Below are 26,356 nucleotides of genomic sequence, written 5' to 3'. Positions count from 1 at the left end.
ACCAAGTCACTTAATTCACCTTGCGATATAAGATGTGGCTTATTGGAAGATAAATCAAAATCAAAATCACTGTTGTCTTCTTCAGTATTGCCTGATTCTTCATCGCTGCTTTCAAAACATACATTCACAGGTGGCTTAGGAACTGGAATAATTTCACTGTGAGGTACAGGCCTGATTGCAGATGCAATGAAGGATATTTTACAGTATGTTTAGATTTTTTAGAAATTCCAGACAGACTTGTTAAACAAAAGTAACAATCAGTTACATGATCCTTTGGTTCATGCCAAAAGACAGGTACACCAAACTGTAAAGCTTTCCGTGTACCTTTCAGCCATCCTCTTAAATACACAGAACAATTAGCGCAGGATAAGCCCACGTCTTATCCTGATCACCAATTTTACACTGAAAGTACAAACTAAATGTTTTTTTAATTAGATATGTAATGTTTTTTCTATTTGATTTAAGGTAAACTCATCACATACATAACAAACAGCATCCACATCATTTACACAATTTTGAGGCATTACAACACTGTACAGTTAACAAATTTAAGACAGCAATATAACTGAACAAAATTAATATGTTCCTAAATCCAGTGCTTAATTCAAACACAGCTGTATTTTCAGCTACATGTTTTGACCTACACAAATAATAATTTAGCAAGAAATAATAATTAATCAAATAAAATAGATTAATCAAATAATAATTTGATTAATCTTGTCCATGAAGGCTCACTCTTCAGTATTAGATATGATATCATAACAAGAGACTATGATATGATTTAATTCTTTGTCTAGTATTGTTTATTTATAGCTTACAAATTATGTAAAAAAGTTAAACAATAACAAATGAGATAAAAAAATACAACATGGGAGCTTAAAATGCAAACTATACGTTGAAAAATGAAAAAACCTGTAATTAAATTTTAATACTTTTTCAAAAATTGTGGGTGATAGAAAGATTCTGAGTTCATAATCGTTTTCAGCATCAAAAAACACATTAAAATCATGCATCACATGTTAGGAAACAAAAAATTATGTTTATCAGTGTTTTTAGTAATTTCTGATCCTTCCTCTTATATCTTCTATTGATCCCTCTCATTACACGTTCTAGCCAATTAGCTATTACTACTACAAATTTTTCAGTTTAAGCTTCTATTCCAATTTACTCTTCTCATTATTTCATTTTTCTCCTTTCTGTCCATTTAATCATCTCCAGACACTTCCATGCTCACATTTGAAATGCCTCGTCTTCTTATCTATTTTTTTAAATCACATTCATACTGAAGTACACTTGAAATGTAACACTTCAGTCACTTTCTGAAATCCTTACTTTCCACTTATCTACTTAAATTTTCTTTCGATATTTTAATGACTTCTTTCTAGTAGTTGCAGAATTTCTCATGCTGCTTTCCCTACATAGATCCAAATGGGAAGTGATTTTACCTCCTTAAACTGAATTAAAATAAGTTAAAACACATAGTATGTAAACGTTTAACTTTGGAAGTGATTTTTTATAATATTACTACGACAATAATTTTATTTAAATATATAAAAACATTTTAAAAATTGTTTTTTTGTGGACAAAATTTCATAACACAAGTTTCAATTATTTTAAATTAAGTACAGTATTCACCAAAATATACACATAAAAAAATAAGTAAAAAAAATTATATTACATCAAAAATTTAAATCCTACAGATTTTACCATCACAGTAACTTCATAATAATTTAAATTAATAGAACAAGAATAAACAGTAGACTCTCTGTGTGATCAATTTGATGAGGTCAAAATATTTCTCCTCTATGGGGAAATTTTGTTAAGGGACAACACATTAGGTTTTAATTTTTTTTTGTTACATATTGTTTACTCCTGAAAAAATATTCTATGAAAAAAATAAATAAAATTACGGCATTTATTTAAAGAAAAATTAATCAAATATAATCCACCAAATTTTCAACTGGAAGATGCAGATGGTAAAAAAAAACTTAACAACACAGATAACTGTAAAATCTTAACTAAATATTCCCAAAATTTATTAAACTGTGAGAAATGAAAAGAAACTTTTGATTTCAAAATTAACAACCATAATACAGAAAACTCCACACATCCAGATTTGGATGAAATTCAGAACTTAATTAAAGAACTTAAGAATAATAAAGCTTCTGGGGAAAATTCAATTACAGCAAAAATGTGGAAGAAGACCAACATAAATACAAAAGAATCCCTAGTCAAAATATTTAGCAAAATATGGAATAACGACAAAATTCCTTAAGATTGGAAGACTGCACTCGATCTACCAACTTCATAAAAAAGGATCCAAAACAGACGCAAATAACTACAGGGGAATTTAGCTTTTGGAAGTTACATACAAAATTCTATATAAAGCTCTTCTTGGTCATGCCGGACCTCAACTGGGGTGAGGTCCTATCAAGGTGAATTAAGGAAAAATAGATCTTGCACAGAGCAAATCTTTAATCTCAAAAATATTATGGAATATTGTAAATGTCAAAGTAGAACCTATGTTATAACTTTTATTGAATTTCAAAAACATATGATTTGGTTGATAGAACATCACTTTTTTCAACATTAACAGAATTAGGTTTAGGTAAAAAAAACCACAAACTTAATCAAAGCAACATTAACTAACACATACTCTAAAATAAAATTTCTGGGAGCAACCAGCAAAAGGCAAGGAAATGGACTTTCTCCACTACTTTTTAACTATGCTCTTGAAAAGATAGTTACAGAATGGAACAAAAATTTAGACAAAAATAGTGGAATAAGACTGGGAACTAAACAACTAAAGACTAATCATTTAGCTTTCACTGATGATATGGCATTATTGGCTAAAGATTAGAAAGAAACTGAACAAAAAATTGAAGAATAAGAAAAACAATCTGCTAAAATGGGATTAGAAATCACCTTTGAGAAAACAAAAATTTTGACTAATGATAAAAACTGCCCAAATTTCCTTCGCATAAATAATAAAAAAGTAGAAAAAGTGGATAATTTCAAATATCTCGGAGAATGGATCACTTTGAATTCTTTAGATAATAAAAGAGCATTGACAGTTTAGAACTATAGAATGGAATTTCCAACTTCTTTCCAACTAATGAAAAACGCATAACAAAGAATGAAGAAGTAACAGGCAGGTAGAAAAACAGAAAAAAACAACCGCAAATAAACAGATGATCTACTGTGTTCCAAGGTGAACTATTTGGAAGAAAAAAAAAAATAAAAGTCACACCTGTTAACTTTTCAACTGTGATATTTGCATTTGTGATGTCGGTTACAAAGCTTGATAAAAACTTTAATTACGTTTATTTTCAATAGTTGTGTTTACAATCATATTGTGTAAATTCTACATATCATTACTGCTAATATGATTAAAGAAACTCCATCGGGAACATCTTGAGAGAGAAATTAAATGTAAAACAAGATTCTCTTGAGGAACAGTAATAAAGATTTGGCAAAAAAGAATAATCTTTTACAGTTTATCTCTAACCCTTAAATACATCCTTTGATAACTTTGCTAGCTGAGCCTAGAAAGTAAAGTTATGTAAGTCTATTTCTCTAATATCCATTTTATTTGTTTTCACCAGCACCATTTTATTTATTTTATCACTCCATATATTAGCATTTTTAGTAACTGTTTTAAAGGGTTTATATTCTATGGAAAAATCAGAACATAACTGTAAGTAAAATAGAATGGAAAGAAGTAAATGAAATACATTCATATCTAATAACATTATTAAAGTAATAGCGTACAGTTTAATAATAAATATATTGATAATCTTCATATATTTTCTTGAAGAAAGCTAATTACAGCTGAGGGTATTTTGCCTCGAAGGGAAAAATACATAAAATAACAAACATATACACATATCAGGTACTTTAATTTCAAATGTAGAATACATATACTCAACTCAGACACCGGTAAATAAGATTTTTATCACAATATCCATCCATATTAATAATAATTAAACATTTTAGAAAAAGAAAAACATTTTATTACCTTATAAATCTGTGAATCTGGCTCATTATACTTGCAAGCATTGTCAAACATTAGTACAAAATCTGAAACGAGATCATCTAATCCCTCATATATATTCATTTTGAGCTTTTGAGATATTTGTTCTAAATTAATAGGTTTCTTTATTATTTCATAATAATCAGGATAGTCCTAAAAAGCAACAATAAAAAAACAAAAATTAACAATTATTCAACAGAAAGTTTAATTTACTTCATCTCAAATTTATTCATTTCCATAAAAAAGATAAAGCAATGTTATCAACCGCATAAAACCTCCTCTCTGTTACATCAGCAAATATTAACATTTTTATCTATCCTTTCTTTTTGAATAGTCAATTCACCTTCACTCACTGTATTACTAAGAATACATATAAGTTGAAAATCCACAGGGGCAGACTATATAACTGTCTCACTTCTTTCTGAATCAGAATTTATCAACATTACCTGATTCTTGTCTAAAGTGAATATAAATTTTTCCTTATACTTCAGTCCTGTTTTGTTTAAAATTTTTAATGCTTTTTTCATTCTGCATTAGCAGAATTACCTTCTTCTGAAGGTAATTTCTGAAGAATTACCTTCTTCAGAACTACAAATACAATCTAGGTTGATTTATTTAAAAATAATTAATTACATTTTTATACCAATTAAAAATAATTATGAGGAATGTGAGAAAAGTAATGAGATTGGTAACACTGCAAGCGATCTTACAATGCTGTGTCTACCGGTCTGTGCTAGACCGGTTTGTTCATCCCTTCCACATGCTCAGTATGAGTTTCAACTCCATTCAGCCAACACATATTTTTGACAGCACCATCAGTGAAGTTGTGTGTTACAAAAATAGAGCATCAGAATTTAGAACGTTGTGCAATCAAGTTTTGTGTTAAACTTGGGGAATTCGCAAGTGTGACCTTTGAAAAGTTGAAACAGGCCTATGGGGAACATTCTTTATCAAGAGCACAAGTTTTCCGCTGGCACAAATCATTTTTGGAAGGCCGAGAACACATTGAAGATCAACCTTGCTCGGGGAGACGTTCAACTTCAAAATCTGACGAAAACGTTGAGCGTCTGAGGGTTCTTGTGAGATCAGACCGTCGTTTAACAATAAGGATGATGAGTAAACAGTTAAATTTAAATACTTTCACTGTATATCAAAGTTTGACAGACGATTAGTACATGCGAAAGGTTTGTATGAAACTGGTGCTAAAAAACCTCACAATGGAACAGAAGGATAATCGAAGAAACTTTTGCGTTGATCTTCTTGAGAGGATTGAGAATGACCAAGAATTTTTCAATCGTGTGATCACAGGTGATAATCCTGGATACTTGAGTACGATCCTGAAACAAAGCAGCAAAGCGAAGAGTGACACACTCCGTCATCTCCTCGACCGAAAAAATGTCGAATGAGCAAATCAAAGATCAAAACCATGCTGATTTGCTTTTTTGACAGTAGGGGTATCATGCATAAAGAATTTGTTCCTCCAGGACAAACTGTCAACCAAATGTTTTACAAAGGTGTCCTTGAAAGGCTCAGGAAAAGAGTGGTTCGTGTGAGTCCAGATACTGCAGACAAGTGGATGCTTCATCATGACAATGCCCCGTGTCACATGGCTATTTCCATCAAGGTCAATTTATTACCTCAAAACGCATTCCTATGGTTCCTCAAACCCCCTATTCACCTGATTTGAGTCCTTGTGACTGTTTCCTTTTCCCAAAATTGAAACATGTCTTAAAAGGATGTAATTTTGGAACTCTAGAGAACATTCAAAAGACTGTGACCAACCAGTTAAAAGCCCTACCAGTTGAAGCCCTCCAGCGCTGCTACCAGGAGTGCGAACAACGACTCTGCCGGTGTATAGCTGCCCAAGGGAACTAGTTTGAAGGGGATAATATTGTTTTTTGAAAAAAATAAAAACTTTGGTACGTAAAAAGTCAGTCTCATTACTTTTCTCACACACCTCATACGTTTAAAATAAAACATGTAAAATTACTAAGGTTAATTAATGTATGAAAATTTTTTTTTAAAACGTCACTTTTTTCTTATTTTAATCACAAATAAAATCACCATTTGAATGGTACTAACATTTTTCATAAATAAAAACTATATTTTATAATTATCTCCAAACAGATTACTTTGGAAAATGATGTAAAAAAAAAAAATAATACCTAGTATAAATAAAACTATGTTGCCGTAAATTTTATCAGTTCACATTTAGTGACATTAGACGCAGAACATTACGTAAAGTAATGTACAAGTATAATACGCATACATACTAGTACATAAAGTACTTTACGTATAATTACATAAAGTATATTACACAGTAATATACAAATTAATTAGGACATGTCCATTTTTTTCATTAATTTTCATTTTACTGGTAGCGGATATCCAAAACCAGCTTTGCTTTGACTACTGCAGGAGATTGACCTCGACTATTAGAAACTAATTTGACTGGTTTTTGTTCATCCTCAACTGCTTCATCACAGTTCAGGGCTAATTTTGTGGAAGCTGTAATTGATATTTTATAGATGTATTAGAAAACACAATGATTTAGAAGTACTTTCACCCAAAATGATCAGGCAAGTGTGATGAAAACATACAAATAAGAATCTTCAGAATGAGTTAGTAGCTAATGCTGTCAGCACCCATTCATCAACAGTATAGATTTACTATACAAAAAGAAATACGGTGAAAAGAAAAAATGACAATATAAAAACACACATACCCAACATGAAGAAAACCATTTGGCTCAAACCAGAAATTATGAATTATAAACCAGTGATGAATGGAAAAGAGTAATGTTCACTGATTAATCGCTTTTTAATCCCAAGGGTTCAGAATTGTTGTTAGACAAACCACTGAGAGCCAAACATCTGCAGCAGACAATTAAAAACTATCCAAAAAAAGATGTTTTAGGGTTATTTCACATCTACTGGACCTGAAAGTTACTGCCAGTGGAAGGAATTTTGAATTCTTTGAAGTATATAAAGATTACAAAAATGAAAACGGTTCTTCATGTAATTGTTTGCTGATGCCTGTAGTACTTTTCAAAACAGACCTTGACAAAGTTAATTTAACAACAAGTATAGTTAATTTAAAAAATAATAATAAAAGTGTGGTATCTTGATGGAGAGGTAAAAAATACATGTTGTAATTTAGTGGAATCTATAGCAAAATAAGTAAAAGACCTTACAGAAGGCCACATGTTATACTAGAATTAATTAAAATAAATGTAAGTAAAATTATTTCAATAATAACATTTATTTATAAAGTGTTTCTATTATCTCAATTAAATTGCATACTAATGTATAAATATTTGAAACTTATTTAAAATTTTCAAAAGAGGATAATGTATTTTCAGTTTTATCAGAATAGCTTGTAAAACCCAAAATTGAAAAAAAAGATGGTTTGGCAATACTCTCTTTAACAACATTTTATTCACCTGATTACTTTTTCAAAACTTAAGTTGAATCGAATGCCAAAATTTGTAGATTAGACACTACAAAGTTTGACATTTTCTAATAAACTTCAGATTTCTAGCTAATACACATTTCAGTCTAAATTGTTTTTTTAGTTTTGGCCAACTATGGGGATATTTAAGACTTTTCTTAGCATTTATCTGCTTTCTTTCCTATCAGTACCTTTTTAAGTTTATCACTGTTCTCTAACCTGAATTTTGTTACTTTTCTTTTTTGTGTTGGAGATTCTTCTTTGTAAAAAAAACCTCCTTTCTGAGATTTTTAAAATTTTTTCTTGATTAATTCCCAATTTCCTAAGTCCATGATTCCTACTCCTGCTTTGATTTATCTATCTTAACTTTATCACAAGATATGCTTTTTAAGTTTTCTTTATAAATAAAATAAGATTTTCTTGGGAATTCTATTATCTTCATCCTTAAAATCTGTTCTATGAAGGCCAAATATCCTGTAACGCATTATTCATATTTCTTTAAATTTCTGGTATACACTTTGTGGAGGTGGGGTTTAATATGCATTAAGCGTTTCATCCTCAAGAGGATAAAAACCTTTTCTTGAAAATCTCTTCCTTTTAGATTTCTTTTAAAAGGTGCATATTATATTGATCACTGTCAAACAATCTGCAGTTTAAATGTTTGTAGAAAAATCACCATAATCAAACTATTTAATTCTACATTTATAGTTTTTTATATAAGTTTTATTATATATGTTTTGTGTTAAGATGATAGACCAATTCTAATGGTTTTCCCAATTTCTTAGGGATATGTTTTTCCACAATGTAGTTTCTCTGAGTTATTTAGACCATTTTACTTTTTATTTTTCTAAACCTTGTTTTTAAAATAGTTCAGGCATTCTTGATATTTTTCATATATTGCAATTTTCAAAATATAATTGTACTCTGATTTTTTCTTTTATTTTTTGTAATATGTTTATTAGTAATATTGCTAACTGCTATTTTAGGATCACCCGACAAGATAACCAAATCATGTGCAAAGACGAGATAGCCAATAATCGTGCAGTGTCTTCTAACACCAACAGAGAGTATTGTTTCGGTTTTCACATTTGTTTCTCCACTTACAGTTTTTTCTAAAAAAACAACTGAAAATCATTGGTGAAGTCTATCGCCCTGTCTTACTCCTGTTTTTTACAAGACTAGAAATTTCACTTAAACATTTAACTATTATTTTATTATTCATGCCAAATTTTTATATTTCAAAAAGTGCAGTAGTCAACCAACATAGAATTGTGTGTTTAAAAAATCAACAAAGACCGCTCGTAATTTTGGCTACAGTTTATGCTTTGTAGATAATTAGTTCAAGAGAAAGACCTTATTCCACATAAGATTAGAACTTTGGTAAATCTATATTTTCAAAAATAGAATAGTATTAATTTATACTTATTTCGTTCAGATTTAAAATTATGTCTCAATAAATATTTACAATGTAATATATTTTCTAATAATTTTTCAAAAATTATATTAGAATTTCCAAAAATTCCCCTATCTATCAGCAGTGTGATTAATACATGTTCAACCAGAGTCAAACACAGTCCAATAAGTGAACATATGCAGTTCAGTTGACAGGTCCAGCAGTTTGGCATAGTTGAACTGATTGGCTGCAGTGCCTTTATCACCAGATAGAATTTACTTTTATGATGACTAAACTCGTTTTAAATTTAACAGTTTATTCGTTAGTTAATGAGTCGAGTTAATTTTGTGTGTTTTAGTTATTTCTATTTTGTTATTTACATACTAAACCGAATTCATTAGGTATATTTTAAATAAATCTTCTAAGAATAAAAGAAACTAATCTGATTTGCTTATGTACAATTTGATTTGTGGTTATGGATTAAAGTATAAATGAAACTTAAAAAAATTATCTAATCTTATGAAATATCATATAACAAAACTTATCTACCTAATCTTATGAAATATCTTATCATAATAATCAATGAAATCCAAAAAAGCCACCTTTTATTATTTTTGACTATTATCACAGAAGTTACAAGTCCATACAAAACTGAAGAAGACCCTATTTTTAGGAAAAATCTTTTATTTCTGACATGAACTTTCACGTCTATACACTTAACCCAATAATGTTTAAGTTTTTTGTTCACACCCTTATAGTAGGATTTATCAAAATCTTCAGATGTTTTGACAACAAATTTCTCATTTTGCGTAAGTCTCTTTCCAACAATCTGGAAACATATTTGTCTTCCAAGTTTCAATTACATATCCAAGTCTTCATATTTAGAAACATAGTCCGAATGAACTAATCTGAAGAGTAGGGAGATAAGGGAGACTTCTGCAATACAATTCAAACAATTTTGTTGTCATAATCAGAGGAGGATCCATTGACTCTAATGAAAAAAGAACCTTCTTTTGATCAAATGTGATTATTTTTTTTATTTCTTCACAAAAATTTCATATAATGTTTTTTAAGTCAACCCATAAAATATCCATAATATTTTCTGATTATTGTTTTTTGTTTTACTCTTCTCCAGAATATCATTGAATATTATGCAACCAGGATCCCACTAAAACAATGGCTTTCATCTTGCTTGCTAAAAGAATGGATTTTGCCTTCTTTGGAGCAAGTTCCCTTGCTGCAAACCCACTGTTTTCATTGTTCCTTGTTCAGGTTCAATTTTTCTTGTAATATACTGTTCTAATCAACAGAGTTATCACCACAATATTTATCTTGCTTATCTTTAGTTTCTAAATGCAATTTTGCCTTTCAAAAAGTAATGTTTGAAAGGTGCATACTTACAGCAGAGATGCGGGGACTAAGAATCACCTCAACAACTATTATGAGCATCTCTCTTCACTTATCAAACACCCCTAGGAAGAATGAAATAAGAACCAAATTTAAATTAACTAATTTATATTAAAATGCTATCAACTTTAACGTAAGGATTTGTATGCTAGACAACTTCTCATCAAGTGAATTATGATAATAAAATATTAAAATTAAGTTGTTCTTATAAAGTAAAAAAACATACAGTATTTCAGAACAATTTTGCTAGTACAAACACCAAACAAAAATCAAATTAAAGGAAATTTTAGACTGAAGAAAAAGAAATATAAAATTTTGCTAAAACACTGTCAATAAATTGTATATAATATTCTCTCAACAAGGTACAGTAAGTACAAAAGAGGATGATATTAGCTCTTTCGACACAGAAAAACTTACATATTAAAAATTTCTCTTTTTATATGGGAAATTTCCTGTTTTATTTTTGGTTATTCAATTATCTACAACAGCTGTAATATAAATGAAACACCTGTAAACACTTGATAGTCACATAACTTGTGCTTTGTAATCTGTAAGCTTAGTTCACAAGTGATTTAATTTAAAAATGTCGCAGTTTAAAAGCAGATTAGGTGGACAGAAAGTAATTTGTGGACAAACAAAAGAGATAATCTTTTTTTAAGTTAAATGAAGAAGTAGCATCAGCTATTGCTAAAAAAAAAAAAAGACAGTGTCTGCAACTGGTATCAGTGAACCCTCTGTTTGGAGGATTTTAAGTGAATCCCAAACAATTGGCAATTCAAAATTCTAAACCACAAACATTAATAGGAAAAAAGTAAAACTAAATCAGCGATCGATAAATTTGATGAAGATGCAATTCAACAAACAATAAATGAGATGCACTTTACAGAAAAGGTAAGACTAACTTCATCAAATGTTTATAAAAAGGTAGTTGGAGACATAAATTTCAAAGGAAGCAAGTCATCTTTTCATACTCTGGTAAAGAATTTGGGCTTCAAATGTTAAAACACTGCAAATAGTACTAGTATTATTTGTTTGAAAGATGTGATATTCAAATAAGTAGAATTAATTATTTACGACATATAATGGAGTACTGACATGATGGTCAGAATATAGTTTACGTTGATTAAAGTTACGTGCATACTAACGATATTACAAGTAAAGACTGGTCAGATAGGAGTAACGACAGATATAATATACCAATTTTGAAAGGAAATCAACTGATTATCTATTGTTAATGCTGGTGAAGCTGGATTTATTTCAAACTTTTTACTTCTTTTTAAATAAGGCTGCAAATCCAAGGATTACCACGATGATATGAATTTTTCAAATTTCAAAAGATGTACTGAAGAAAATCACATTGCAAACCCACCACATAATTCAGTAGTCATTCTTGACAATGCCCCTTATCACAACGTAGTAGAAAATCTCTCACCAAATTCTAATTCAAAAAAGCTGAGCTGCAACAGCGGTTAAATAATTAAAATATTCTGTTTTCATACCTGATGTTAAAACCCAAGTTGTATGACCTAACTAAAAATAAAAAATAAAACTGAAAATGCTTATATACAAAATTGATAAAATTTTAGAAGCAGGTGGACATTTAGTACTTAAGATTGCCACCGTATCATCTGCAATTAAACCCTAGTGAAGAAATAAGGTCAGAAGTTAAACGGCATGCTGGCAATCATAATTTTGATAATATGTTAGAATCCATAGAGAAATATTTACGACATAATTTTACAACCATGGATGCTTCAAAGTGGGAACCGTATTGTAATCATGTTTAAAATATTAAAATGCATTAATTGAAAATAAATGTTTACTAGATAATGTGATATTGTTAACTTAGAGGATGATTCATCATGTAGTAACAACAATTAACTTTCCTATTAAGATATAAATTAACTCTATTTTAGTTTGTTAATAAAATATACTTACTCAATGTGAAGAGATTTCAATACAAAGTTTATTTTAATCTACTTTAAAATATATTGTTAATTTGATCCTGTATGATAAAAAAAAAATGAAAATTAAAAAAGTACTGTATGCGGTGTGGCTGGCCACATGGAAAAAAATCTTTTTTTTAATTTTATGACTACATTTTATGGCTATTTGTTATGTTAAAAAATTTGAATGTTTTGAGTATAATGTGTAATTTTGAAAAAATAAAAAACAAAAAATTTTTTATTAACTGATACGTGAACCCTCGAAAGCATTATTAAGATAAAACAACAATAAGCATAAGGTAAGATGAGGCATTATTGAATTCTGTACTATTAGTGGAATACTGGTTATACTTATGTGTTTGATATAATACATATGTAAAATGAAACAAAAATAAAAATTAATTACAATAAATGTTGAGTGTAATGTATAATTCCTACATATATTTATAAATAACAAACGTACAGTTTTTGAAGGTAGTTTCATGAATATAAGTGACAGCTGCCTTCCCTTAGGATCCTTATAATCACGTAATGTAGTAAACATTGTTCTCATTTTATGTAACATTGCACTAGGTAGTGGTGGATTTGGTGTCATATTTACCACATTGTTAGGAGTTCCTACTCGTTTTATTTTATTTAGCATACCTCTCGGCGATCGCTCTGCCATGTTCCTAAAAAAGAAAAATTTAATGAATCAATCATACAGAAGATAATAATGATTTCATAATGTTAATCACTATTTATAACCGTACAAATTTTGCCTGTTTTACTTTTTAATCTGTCAAATTTCTTAAACTAGTATTTATTTTCTATTGAATTTATTTACATTAATTTTCTCATTAATAAATTTTCTACAAAATCGTTAATTACAATTTAACAAAGTTATTTTACACCAAACCCAAGATATGATTTTTCTGGACAAACATAAAAATATATTAATTTTTTACCAAAATAATATCAACAAAATTTTTGTGCCGCATTATATTACTTATGGAACAAAAAATCAGAGTAAAATTTTCTAACAGCTGTAATTAAAGAGCAAAGCATACATTTACGACTATTTTTTTTATTTTTAGCTTTAGAATCACCTCCTGAAATAATTTACTTTCCAACTGCAACATCATTCTGTATATCATCTTTCCAACAAAATCCTCAACTGCAATTACATACTTCACCAATCTCGATATGAAAAGTCCAACTTTTTAAAAAAACATTATAACAGGAGATGAGACTTGGGTTTTGGCTACAATATAGAAACCAAGACACAGTGGATGGGAAAAGAATTGCTCTGACCAAGAAAAGGTCAGATGAACAGGTCAAACATTAAAGCGATGTGGTTTTTTTTTTCAAAGCAAAGGCTTGTTCTATTATGAATTCACTCTATGTGATCAACAAAAGCACACAAGGAGCTATATGTAGAAGTTTTACAATGTTTGAGAAATGCTGTATGCAGAAAGAGACTTGCCTGAGCTGTGAGAAAACAAAGTTGGATGTTGAACCCGTAACAAAACACCAACTCATGTTCCCTTCTTACGACATTATTTGGCATGAGACAAACATTGTGGCTCATCCACTCTACACTCAGCAAACATTTTCTTGTTTCCCAAATTGAAGATAACCTTGAAAGAACATAGTTTTCAAACCATAAATGAAACTGAGGAAATTATAATTCAACAGTTGCACACCATCCCCAAAAATACGCTCCAGGAAACGTTCTAACAAAGAAAGAAACATTAGGAACAGTGAACTGTAAACAATGGAACTACTTTAAAGGGGACAAGCCTAAATACAGTCGTCAATTCATTAATAGTTTATATTTTTTAACAGTCCTCATAAAAATTTTCACCTTGAAAGTTGAAAATATTTTTTTTAAATTAACTTCACTAATATGAAAAACACAAAATAAATGTACAACTACAACTTCAATAATAAAAAAATTAAAGACATAATGAATTATCTACATTGGTTCATAAAAAATACTTTAATTATGTATACCCATAACAATTTACCTTTATAAAATTTCTAGAATTTACTTATTCTCATGCATTAATATCTCACAAAAAGGAGTATATTGACTAAAACAAAACATTTTTGTTATGCATAGTAGTAACATTACTGGCCTATTCATGTTCTCAACCACATATTTCTATTTTATACACAACTTCAGTCACAGTGACTCAAATCAATAAATGTACCCTGAACATAGTCAAAACTGTTTTAACAATAATGAAAAAAATAAACCGTTTTACTGCAGTTGAGTTCATCTAAAAATTAATTTGTTGGTTAATATGTTAAACTGTATATAACATCATTATTTTTTATTGTAATGAAGAATAAAAAACTTAGCTTACACTTTAATTGCTTTCTTAGCTGAAAGTGCTGCAGCTGTTGCTGGATCAGGCAGAGGTCCTAATTCTTTGACTTTATCCATAAGCACCTTCTCTAATCTAACAGCATCTTCATGAATCATAGAACACTCTTCATTATACTGACGACAATTGCTGAACATTAACTAAAAAAGAAAAAGAAAATAATAATAAATAAAATTAAATATTATTAAAGCAAATAAACAATATATTAAATTAAAATTTAAAAATTTAATCAGATATCTGGTTAAAAAAAAAACAGTGATTTATTTTATTTTATAGATACACCAATGATAACAATTATTAGATTAATATAATTACTGCTACTGTAAACAGCCCAAATAATTAAAACAAATACAAGACAAAGATAACTTAAAGCTATACTTATTTGTTAGATGTCCATAAATATAATAATAAAACAACTAATTAGCTACACTATATTTTATTAACCGATTAACTACGAGTACACAACAAAGTAACTATCTAATAATAACAACATAAAAATAGAGCAACCACCTAAATAAATTATATATAAATTACTAAATCACGGAAATAACTAATCAACAATTTACACATATATCTAAGACTATTTGTTAAACTAAATAACTATCGATTAAAAATTAATCACAATCAGGTCTGTTAGTTGTAAGTAAAACGTTTCATAACAAAATTGTACATTCTATGTGTAAGTTTCTTACACTATTTTTCAATTTGGTTTTTTGAGATTCTTATTTTCAAATGCTTTGCATTCATTTGATGATTTATTAAAATAGTATACATACCTGTTTCTTATTTTCCAATTCTAATAAAATATGTAACGTGATTTACGTGACCCAAACTACTACTACTACTATGTACAGTTAATTGTACAGGAGATACCTCGAAGGAAAATAAAATAAAACAGAAACACAAATAATAGTAGCAAGGGTACAAAAAGAATATGGTTTTAATCTGTTATTTCTTGGATGAGGTGTACAATGTTGTTTTAAGACTGGAATCAAAGAGAAAAAAAAACAATTTTAGTTGCACACATGGTTGTAGATTGATTCCTTATCTTTTCGCTTGACAGTGCCACTAGCAAAATTGGTGATTCCTGAGCAGAAAGCCTTTTATGTTTTTCAGATTCTGAAATGTGAATCTATAGTTATAGTTCAATATGCATTCCATAGAAAGTTTAATTGTGATCCTCCAAGTGACAATAACATTCATCAATGGCATAATTAGTCTGTAATGACTGGATATTTGTATAAAGGTAAGAGTACAGGACAAGCAAGGGCATCTGAAAAAATGTTGAACATGTTGGGAGACTTTCCTGCACAGTCCTAAAAAATCTGTTAGGAAGGGCATCTGTGAACTAGCAGTGCTGTTAATTACAGTGTGGAATGTTCTAAGAAAATGCCTACAAATATGTCCATACCATTTACAGTTGTTCCAGGTCGACTTCCAATAAAAATGTTGCAGCTTCAAGATGATGACTTTATTGACAATACTGTGTTTAGTGATGAATCAACTTTCAATCTTAGTAGAAAAGTCAACTTACATAATATATCTTGGGACCAGAAAATCCCTATGAACTCTAACAATACAAAATGACTCCACAAAGTTAAATGTTTTCTGTACATATGACAATGGCAAGTTTTTCGTTGAAGCAAAGTGTAACTTTAGGGTTTTATACAGAATCTTGTGTATGTGCCTCTGTTACCTACTGATCTACCCTATTTGAGGCACAGGATTGAAGCAGCTGTCATTTCCATTACTCCAGACATGCCGGTTAAAGTACGGAACAAGCTCTCCTATCAGTTGGATGTGTGCCATGTGACAAAAGGTTCTCATATAGAACACTTGCAGACAAAACTGTAAGTTACTCTTTCTTTCATTTTGTTTATAATTCATTACTAAAAATCAAAGTTAAGAGATATTAAATAGTTTTAAAAAAAATCATATTTTTTTTGTAAACCCTATATTACTTGAAAAACTATCATTTATCCCTCACCCTTACAGTTAATTTTTAAACTACAGTGTATTCCAGTTAACCCTCAAGTGGTCATGTGGATGAAATTGTCATCCATACTTGTATAACTTACTACTGTCCATCTGCTTTGGTGGTGATGAGGTTAGGGCGCCAAAAGTCTGCAAGTGAAGGGTGGGGGTCCAGACTGGAGACATCTGTCAGTTGGTGTTTGGCCTCATTGATGATCAGTGACCCTCTGCTTTGAGTGGATGACAATCGTCCTCCGCATGACCTTTCATGTGTTTTTGTTTTAGTTTCTTTCTTCAATTTGTGAATAATTTTAACATTTCTAGTCTTACATCGTCATTTTAATTGTTTTTTATTGTTATTTTGCAAGATCTAATTAATTTTTCATCCACATGACCTTTCCTGTAACTTTTCATTCTGCATTTGATGGGTTTACTTTTTTTTGTATCATGTCTGAAAATCACTACTGATTTACTTATATTATTTTATAGGTAGCAAATTTAATTTTGAAGACTACTATTTCAAAGGTAGCCCATACAAAAGTAAATTTTATTCATTTGTTTTGTCACCTCAGTCTATCTCATTTTTATTTATTTTGTTTTTGTTTATATTGCAGGGGTAGGGATTCTTGCAATTTCTATTATAGCGGAGAAGAGTTCAGATCCCTGTCTGGAAACAGTGGATGGAAGAGAGAAATTCAGAAGATGAACCTCTCAATGGTGATAGTGACCTTAGTGACTGTGACAACAATAATTTAGTAGCAGAAAACTGTAATTCAGAGACAGAACAGGAAGGAAGTGACAATCAAGAGAGTGACCAGGACAGTGATTCAGATGTAGGAATTAACAGAATATCTAAGTGGAGTAAAAAACCACCCTGGAAAAATGTGATAGTTCATTCATACAATACCGTAAACCACATACCAGAGCCTAAAGATAGAGTTAAAAATGCTAAAACAGAAATGGATACATTACAACTTTTTGTTGATAACAACAGAGTCAAAAATTATCATTATTAGTACAAATCTCAATATTCATAAAATACAGAAAAATCAATCTAGGGAAAGAGATGCTCTTCCAACTGATGAAACTGAGATTAGAGCCCGCTTAAGAATAATCTTTCTTATTGGTGTGCCAATGTAGCAGAACCAGTACAACAAAAATGTGGGATAATTCCAAAGGGTGTTGAATAGAAGCCTATTATCTCGCCATAGGTGAACACAGATTTTGTTTTCTCCGATGTCTCCGTTTTGACAACTACCGTATGAGAGAAATCAGGCAAGCTGGCTTCTATTTGGGAAATTTTTGATGAATTTATAAAGAAGTTCCCTCACTATTTTACACCAGGCCACAATAGAAGATTGTTCATCTCACAACAGATGAACAATTGCTCCATTTTAGGGGAAAGTGTTCATTTCGGCAGTGTATCCCAAGCAAATCTGCCAAATATGGGATAAAGTTAATTGCACTAGTTGATTGCAGGAAGATGTACAAAATAAATTTAGAGGTTTATTGTGGAAAACAGGAACTAGAGCCATATTTCAGCAACACATCAAAAGATGTCATCCTCCATCTACCCAAACCAATTTAAGGATCTAAGAGAAATCTAACGATGGACAATTGGTTTTCCAGCATTTCTCTGGTGGAAGCATTGTTCGAGAAGAAAATCACTTATGTTAGGGGCCCATTAGCACGTTCGTTTCTTTCTTTTACTTCTAAAATATCACAATTTTATTAGTGATTTAAATCGCCTGACTGCTGTTGAATATTATATTGAGGAAGGTAACTAACTTCCTTCACTGGTCTCCACAGTAAATAGTACATGGCAACACACATGACAAGCAGTTGTGACAAAGCAAATTTTTTATTTTCTTCATTGCAAGTCCATTGTTCATTATGTATGGTGCTGTTGTTATCATTTTTCCGTAATTATTTTTAATCACTTTTACTTATCTCTTAACTTTCATCAATCATTTAATTTTTTTAATCGCTTTTATCTTTTTACGTTGAAGTGTTAATTTAGTTAAACGTCAATGTTCATAATTTATCCAATTCATCGCCATGCCACGTAAAAAACATAACATTGGCAGAAAGAACTGCTTTGCTAGACAAAATAAAAAGTTATCCACCAAACACTGGTCGGCGTAAACTTGCAGAACTACTGGGAGCATCAAAAACGACAATAGCTCGGAGTTTACAGCACAAAGAAACTCTTCACAGGGAATGGTCCAACAAACATGAAGGAGAAGAAAATTCTCAAAAAAGAAAACATGAAGGAAAGGACCCATTCGTTGAGAAAGCTTTATATGAAAGGTTTTCTACTGTTACTAGTCTAGAAGTAACTGTCAGTGGTCCTATGCTAAAACAAAAAGCAGAAGAGCTTGCAAAAAAAAATTGGGACACTGTACAAAAAAGCACAATGCTTTTTTGCAACAGATGGTTGGTTGTCGTGTTGGAAATGGAGACGTGAAATAAAATTTAAAAAAGCTCATGGTGAAAAAGGCAAGTGCCAATACAGACAGAGCCAAATCATGAAAGAGTTCTAAAGAAAATAATGAAGAATCTGAAATAATGAAGAAATATTCACCCAATGACATCTATAATGCAAACACACATCTATGTTTAATCGCACTACATCAGATGGGTCTCACAGTTACAAGCACATTGAGTTATCTAGCTCAAAAAAACCAATAGATCGAATTACTGTGCTTTGTTGCACAGATATGTCTGGCAATGACAAATTAAAACTTCTTATTGGTAAAGCAGGTAAACCACGATGTTTTAAGTATGCTAGAATGGAGAGTTTATCTGTGCACCACTATTTTAAAAAAAAAGCCTGGATGACAAGTCTAATTTTTCGTGATTGGCTAAGTGCTTGGGACAACGAGTTACAGAAAAAATCAAGAATGATTTACCTGTTTATTGATAACTGTGCTGCCTATCCTAATGTATTTGTGAAACATTCAAATTGAGTTTTTGCCACTGAATATGAGTTTAATTCAACCACTTAACATAGAAAAAAAAATTGTTAATTTATTTACCAAAGCAAACTAATAAGTTATATTTTACAAGAAATTGAAGGAAATATGTTGACTTCCTCAGCTACAGATGTTAGTGCACGTGTAAATCTGTTGCAGGAAATTCAGTTCATAGCTGATAATTGGGATTAAGTGAAAAGTAGCACTATGAGAAACTTTGTCAAAAGAAGTTTAAAAGTCAATGTCAAGATGCTACTGAAACAATCGATGCTGATGACAATGATTATGTTTTACTGCAGCACCAGGTTCAAAATTTTGAAGTTTTCAAATATGGAAGAAAAAGTACAATGCTATGATGAGAATGAGACCGGTGATGAAGAAATAAATAAAAACATTACTGGTACTCAACGACTGAAGAAGATGAAGGCGAACCCGATGTCAAAGGCATATCTACAAAAGATGCAATGAATTCATTTACAGACTTCAGCAGTATCTTATACAAGAAGGCAGTGAAGAAAGCCCACTAGAACTACAAGTCTGTGCAAAATTTGTGGAACACCAAGTATTAAAAGGTAGACGACAAAGCAAAATAAAAGAATCTTTTCAAAATGTTTCAACAAGTAAGAGGCACTAAAGTATTTTTTTATTTTACTGATCATAAATAGCAATCATTACTGTATTTTGTACCTCTATTTTGTTTACCAATCATTTTGTTTTATTTATTTTGTTTTTTTTTTAATTATGTAAGATTACAAAAACTATTCAGTAATGCACTGCACCAGAACAGTAGTTCTTTTAAAATGTATTAGGTCTGATTTTTATTTAGCTATGTAATGTAAAAGGACAGTAAATAATGTATTGTATTTTATTAAACACGTTCTATATGGTAGAATATTTAAATTTTTATTATGTTGTAGTTTACAATATTGTTCTTGAAATCCTAATATTAGAAACAAAATTCAGAATAGTAAAGCTAATTCCAATTTGTGCACAGCTCCTAATTTTTTGTTAATATCACTTAATAGAGCCAGCCGTTTAGTAGGGCCATTTAGCCCCACACCTGAAGTGGTCCAATTATCCGGAATCTACTGTATTTAAAAAATAATTAACAACAGAAATATTCTTTGCATTTTATTTAATTCTAAAATTTATAACAAATATTTTAGTGTTTCCTAATTACTGCTAGTTTACAATAAAATTTAGAATGTTTAGGATTACATCTGAGCTTTCATTTTTGCAGTAATTTCAGATTAAAAAAAAATTTTCAGATAAGTTAAATGTCTGCAGTTTTCGGTATGAACTATCAGTAGAATTAGTGAAAAAAATTATAAAAATAAACACTACTGAAAAACAAGAAAATGTTCAAAAGGTTTACAAAAAAAAATAAAAATAAATAATTTAAAATCTAAAACTGCATGTCCATTTCAACTGTTAAACAATCATTGACAAAAGTATAAAATGAAAAAATAATGCACAAAAAAGTAAATAAATAAAGAAACAATAAGAAAGAAGAAATAATCAAAAATATTAACTAAAGAATAAAATGATTAAAAAACCTTTTAATGAGGATTTTTAATAACTGGTAGAATAAAAGTAAAAAGATATAAACAACTGTCATAATTTTAGATAATCCTAATTGAAAACCTAAAGGTAAAGCTTAAAACCTAATATAACACAAAACTCGGGCAATCAAACAGATGACCCTCTCTAATAAAAGCAATTTAAGTTTTAAAGTCCGTTTGACAGAAAAGTTTCATAAAACGGATTTTAATAAATTTAAAATTCTAAAAGGCTATTAAATGCCAACTCCCTACACATTCAACAATGAAGTTCTATATTTATTATCGATGAATTGAGTTTATCAGCTATTTTTTAAACTTTTTCAAATAAACAAATTTTAACTAGTTTAACCATTTAATAAATAAATAAATGAATTTTTTATTTCGACCAACACGTAACATATTATACGAATCACATAAAGAATGGGTAAACATGCTACTCCATGCATATAAAAAGAAACTGTTCCAGCATTTACCAGAATGGATTAAGGGAAACTGTGGCAATACCTTAATCAGAAATGAATTACAAAATACATAATTTATAATAAAATAAAAAAATATAAACTATTAACTCCAAATTAATTATCTAAAATACAAACACATGAAATAATATGATGGTAAATAAATACAAAAATAAAAAAATTACAAAATAATTTAAAATTCTGAAGGCGTTAATGAAAATTATTTGCAGATATTTATGCGCAAGTTGAACAGGATGCTGAAAATTTGGGTTTTTTAAATTAATATTATTTAAAAATTCAATGCGATATTTATTTATTTATTTCCTTTGCTGAAAAAGGAAATCTTTTAATTATATTTTTAATCTTTCACAAGATGTTTTCAAATGGTTTGGTAATTTATTAAAAAAAGACAATGAAAGCATAATAAGGTTCTTAATAAGGCTCTTTCCTGTTTGGCAAAATATTGTGTGGAATACAAACAGTTCTGTTGTCTGGTTTAATTGACATGAAAATTGCTACTATTTAAGATTACGTGACTATACTTTTTACAAAAATTGCCATAAATCTAAACACATGGATAAATTAACTTGCTTCATTTTCTAAATATCAGTCCACATAATGATTCACATTTACAAATCACAAAGTTTGATCTGATAACCTACTTTTATATCGTGAAAGCATGTTCTGACTTTTACAGGGAGCTCTAAAAAACAAAGTTGTATTTCAGACATGGTAGGTAAGCATTTAACAATGACGACAAGCTTAGAATGTTATTAAAACAATTCAAAGTAAAACCACTTTGGAATCGTTTTGATCATCCCAAGAGAATTTATAATTTGATAAAACACACAGAAATTTTGGATTGTGAACAACAGAGATACTTACTACAACATTAATTGAAGTTCTTCCACACGATCAGAAATGTTACATCTATCTCAAGAACATATTGTAACAATTTAGTTTTCAGGCAATGTTGGACTATTGGCAATTTCTCTAGTTTTCAGTATTATGAATCAAATGCTCCATTATTAAGTGTGTGTATTGTATCCCCAAACACACACAAACCAGGTCATCAAATACGATCAATCAGTTTTTAAATAAATGCTCACTTACCATTTTCCAAGTTTCAGTAACTATCTTCTTTCTTAATTAAGAATACTTTAATTAATAATTTAAAAGCAGTTCAGCAAACTGTAAATTTTTATATCTTTCCAAGTTATGGACTATATCAAAAACATTTGATTAAGAAATATAAAAGATCACGCACACTGATATTATGTGTAATACATAAATATACATAAACCAGGTTATATTTATCCTTAATATAAATATACATATTAAGGATTAATACAGAAATACTCACTTTGAAATCATTTAGAATTTCTTCCTCAGAAGCATACTTTTCAGATTTGATATTTGCTTCAATGGTTAACATATCGATAGGATTTTTTATCACTTCATAATAATCAGGGTACAGTTTTTTTGACGGTTTTTCCATAAACATCAACATCGGTTGCCTTCCATCTTCACACTAAGAATAATAATAATAACACAACACATTAAAAATATTTATATCATTTAGAGATAATTACATCAGAAAGTTTTATGCCATAGAAATGAATCGGTTAACAACATTATTTTATATTAATTTTTTTTTTAGATATCTACAAAATTAATGTATAATAATTTTTCTATAAAACAGTGTACACCAGAAAAAATTTCTCAGTCATAAGTTTATTATGTTTTGACGTATTACCCAAAATTTTGTATTACATGCACAAATGATTGCATAATACAAATACGTACAAATGCCACTAGTAGCAACATAATACATACTTCATGAGTCAGTATGCCTATAGGCTCCACTCCAACCTAAGAGGATGTGTTTGCTGTTGACCATCAGTTCTCCAGTGTCATGTTTGCTCACGAACGTAATTTGGCAATGATTGATCTGAGAAAAAAGTTCTCTTTTAATCTTGGTAAAACTGATACAGAAATGTGAAAAAATTAGTGCAAGCATGCTGTAACAATGTTTTAGACCACAAAAACGTATGACTGGTTTAACATATGTTAAAAATAGCCAAATATCTGTTGAAGATGCATTGGGACCATTTACTGATATTAAACCAGATGTCATGCTGTTTGGAATGTGATTTTGGAAAAACGTAGAAAGACCACCAATGACAACTGTAACATAACAGTTTTATTCTGTAGTACATGTCAGTGGATTTTCCACACAAGAATAACTGCTTCAAAAGTTGGTCATGACCAGTGAAGATTTGACACGATAGAGAAGATTCAAGCAGAGTCACAGGCAATGCTTCAAACATTCACAAAAAAAAACTTTCAGGATACATTCCACTTACGGTAGAAGCGGTGGGATCAGTGTCTGAACAACCAAAAGCATTACTTTGAAGATGACAGTTCCAAACATCATCCTGGTAGAATGTGACTGTACTTAATGTTACAACTTTTGGAAAGCAAGCACTTTGTACAATAATCTGACAATTAAGTAGAGAGTGATCAACTTAAAAGAGGCTCCCATCACTCAGCAGTTTATACTAAATGCATATTTTTTTAAAAATACATATATTGGTGATACGGGTAAAATAATTTAGATGATGGTACTATGACTGGAGGTGAAACGGGAAGAACTGTTTATTGCCTGCTCATCTGAATACTGCCAGTCAGTTGTTGAGCATTAGCTTCTGAACAAGGTTGCATAATTGTGTTATTATCTGTTAAAATGCAGTTGAATTGAAACTGTTGAAGAACATGATGGAAACATATTTAGAGATGAACTCTCATGTTACGTATCAGCCAAATTTCAGGGAGAAATTTGAAAATAAAACACCAGTGAAAAGTGTCATTCCGAATTTAGTTAAAAAAAATTTTGTGAAACAGGTCTGGTGTTAGACCAGAAACGTGTCAGACACAGGTAAGTTTTAATGACACAGGTCATATTGTGATAACGTGTATCACAAATTATCATTATACATTATGTATCGCACCTGTATGTATCACACAGGTGATACAGGTCAAACAGTCTAATTAAAGGAGCAGTTACAAGATCTCCTCATAAACCTTTGCAGAGGCTAGGCCATGAAAAGAATATTTCATTAGGTTCAGCCCACACTTCAATGAGGAGAATTTTGAAATGTTCGTATCAAATGCAACTTTTCAATGAGCTAACTAATGCTAATTAAGCTAAAAGAATTCACTACTGCCAACAATTCAAGAACTTCATTAGAGACATCACTGGCATTTTACATAGTGTTTTTCACAGACGAATGATGGTTTTACCTAGGTAGATATGTTAATAGTCAGTACCACACCTGGGATACTGAAAACCTGCACATCTTTGAATCTGTCCTACACCAACAAAAAATAGGTGTATGGTGTGGTTTCAAGGTGACGAATAATAGCGCCGTTATTTTTAAACTATGAATGCTGCTGTCTACCAAGAGATTATCCAACATTCAAAGCTTTACTGCAAGAGGATGAGTGTGACTGCTGGCTGCAACAGGACAACGCCACTTGCCAAACAGCTTGCTCTAATATGGAGAAGCTACAGGATTTTCTTCAGTGGAAGAATCATTTCTAAAAGATGGTGTCCACCAAGATCCCCTAATCTGACTAGTCCATACTTCAATCTGTGGGATTACTTAAATGAAATTGTTTACAGGAGCAATCCAACACACCCTGCAGGAGCCATCCAAGAAATAGGCAAGGTACAGCTAACAAGAGTAGCCAGGAATATAATCAAACAAGTTGACAAGTACATAGAAGAGGACAGAAATCATTTTCATCACCTTCTGTAAATTATTATGTAGGAGTTTGATTGCCAATAAACCATTATTTCTACACTAAACTAAGTGATGGGATCTCTTTTAAGTTAATCACACTGTACAAAATGATCTTATAACAAAAAATATATATCAAGACAAGACTTATTTTAACTTTCAAAGTTTCAGTAATCAGTTTCAATAATAACGTCAACCAACTAATAATAATTAATCTGTAACAAAACTATATTATTAATGATAAATGATTTTAATAGTAAACTATTATTTTACAGTATATAGCCTTTACAACTTAATGTTTCTGCAACACCTAAAATGTTTCAGGAAATAGTAACCTGTAAATTTAAATGTATAGATTAAGGATAAAATTTCAATAAATGAAGTCACATGTAATACATCAGTTCATACAGATCAATGAATTTAAACAATACAGAACGCAATTTTCCTGCATGCTGCTAGGATTTACTACTGGATAATGACCATAGCATTCAATATCACTTAATTTATTAACAAAAATTTGTTTTTAGAAACATGAATAAAAATACAAAAACTTACTAATATTTTCATTGCCACTCATTTGTCACAACTTAACCTGCCTAGTGCCATGCAATATTATTAATTTTATTTATTATTTTATATTAATTTTATACTTGCAAGCATGAGTAATCTACAGCGATTCAGGAGGAAAAGGAAATAATTTGGCAACTGATTCTAGAGCTTGAAATAAGAAAAAAATTCATACAAACATATGTCTGAAAATATTTTATCTAGTTACGGCTAGCAAAAAGTTTCACTTTGAAATTCAGTTACTCCAGTGAAATGAGATAATACTGAAATTTTTAAAGACGTTATTTAAGAAGCAAACTTTATGGTTTTTTATGTTTTTTGACCTGAAAAATCAAACAAAGTAGGTCCTACAACTGTTATTTCCCATAGTTTTCATGACATCCAAAGGAAAAATTCGGTGACGAAAAACACTTTTT

The 26,356-nt window shown here is 30.0% G+C and overlaps 1 protein-coding gene across 10 annotated transcripts in view; it reads right to left on the bottom strand.

Annotated features, from left to right (window-relative positions):
- polybromo (protein) overlaps positions 1-26,356 on the bottom strand; it is a 315,452-nt gene that overhangs the window by 154,626 nt on the left and 134,470 nt on the right. For all 10 annotated transcript variants that reach the window (XM_075362328.1, XM_075362291.1, XM_075362318.1 and 7 more), the window contains exons 13-16: positions 22,934-23,101; positions 14,581-14,741; positions 12,693-12,900; positions 4,019-4,186 (exon numbers count right to left, since the gene is read on the bottom strand). In XM_075362328.1, the coding sequence (XP_075218443.1) occupies positions 4,019-4,186; positions 12,693-12,900; positions 14,581-14,741; positions 22,934-23,101 (705 nt within the window). The remainder of the gene's footprint in view (positions 1-4,018; positions 4,187-12,692; positions 12,901-14,580; positions 14,742-22,933; positions 23,102-26,356) is intronic.

This window comes from Lycorma delicatula, chromosome 1 (assembly GCF_047948215.1).
Source record: "Lycorma delicatula isolate Av1 chromosome 1, ASM4794821v1, whole genome shotgun sequence".
Taxonomy (NCBI): domain Eukaryota; kingdom Metazoa; phylum Arthropoda; class Insecta; order Hemiptera; family Fulgoridae; genus Lycorma; species Lycorma delicatula.
The sequence above is the reverse complement of the archived record's forward strand: the minus strand, read 5'-3'. Positions and strand labels throughout refer to the sequence as shown.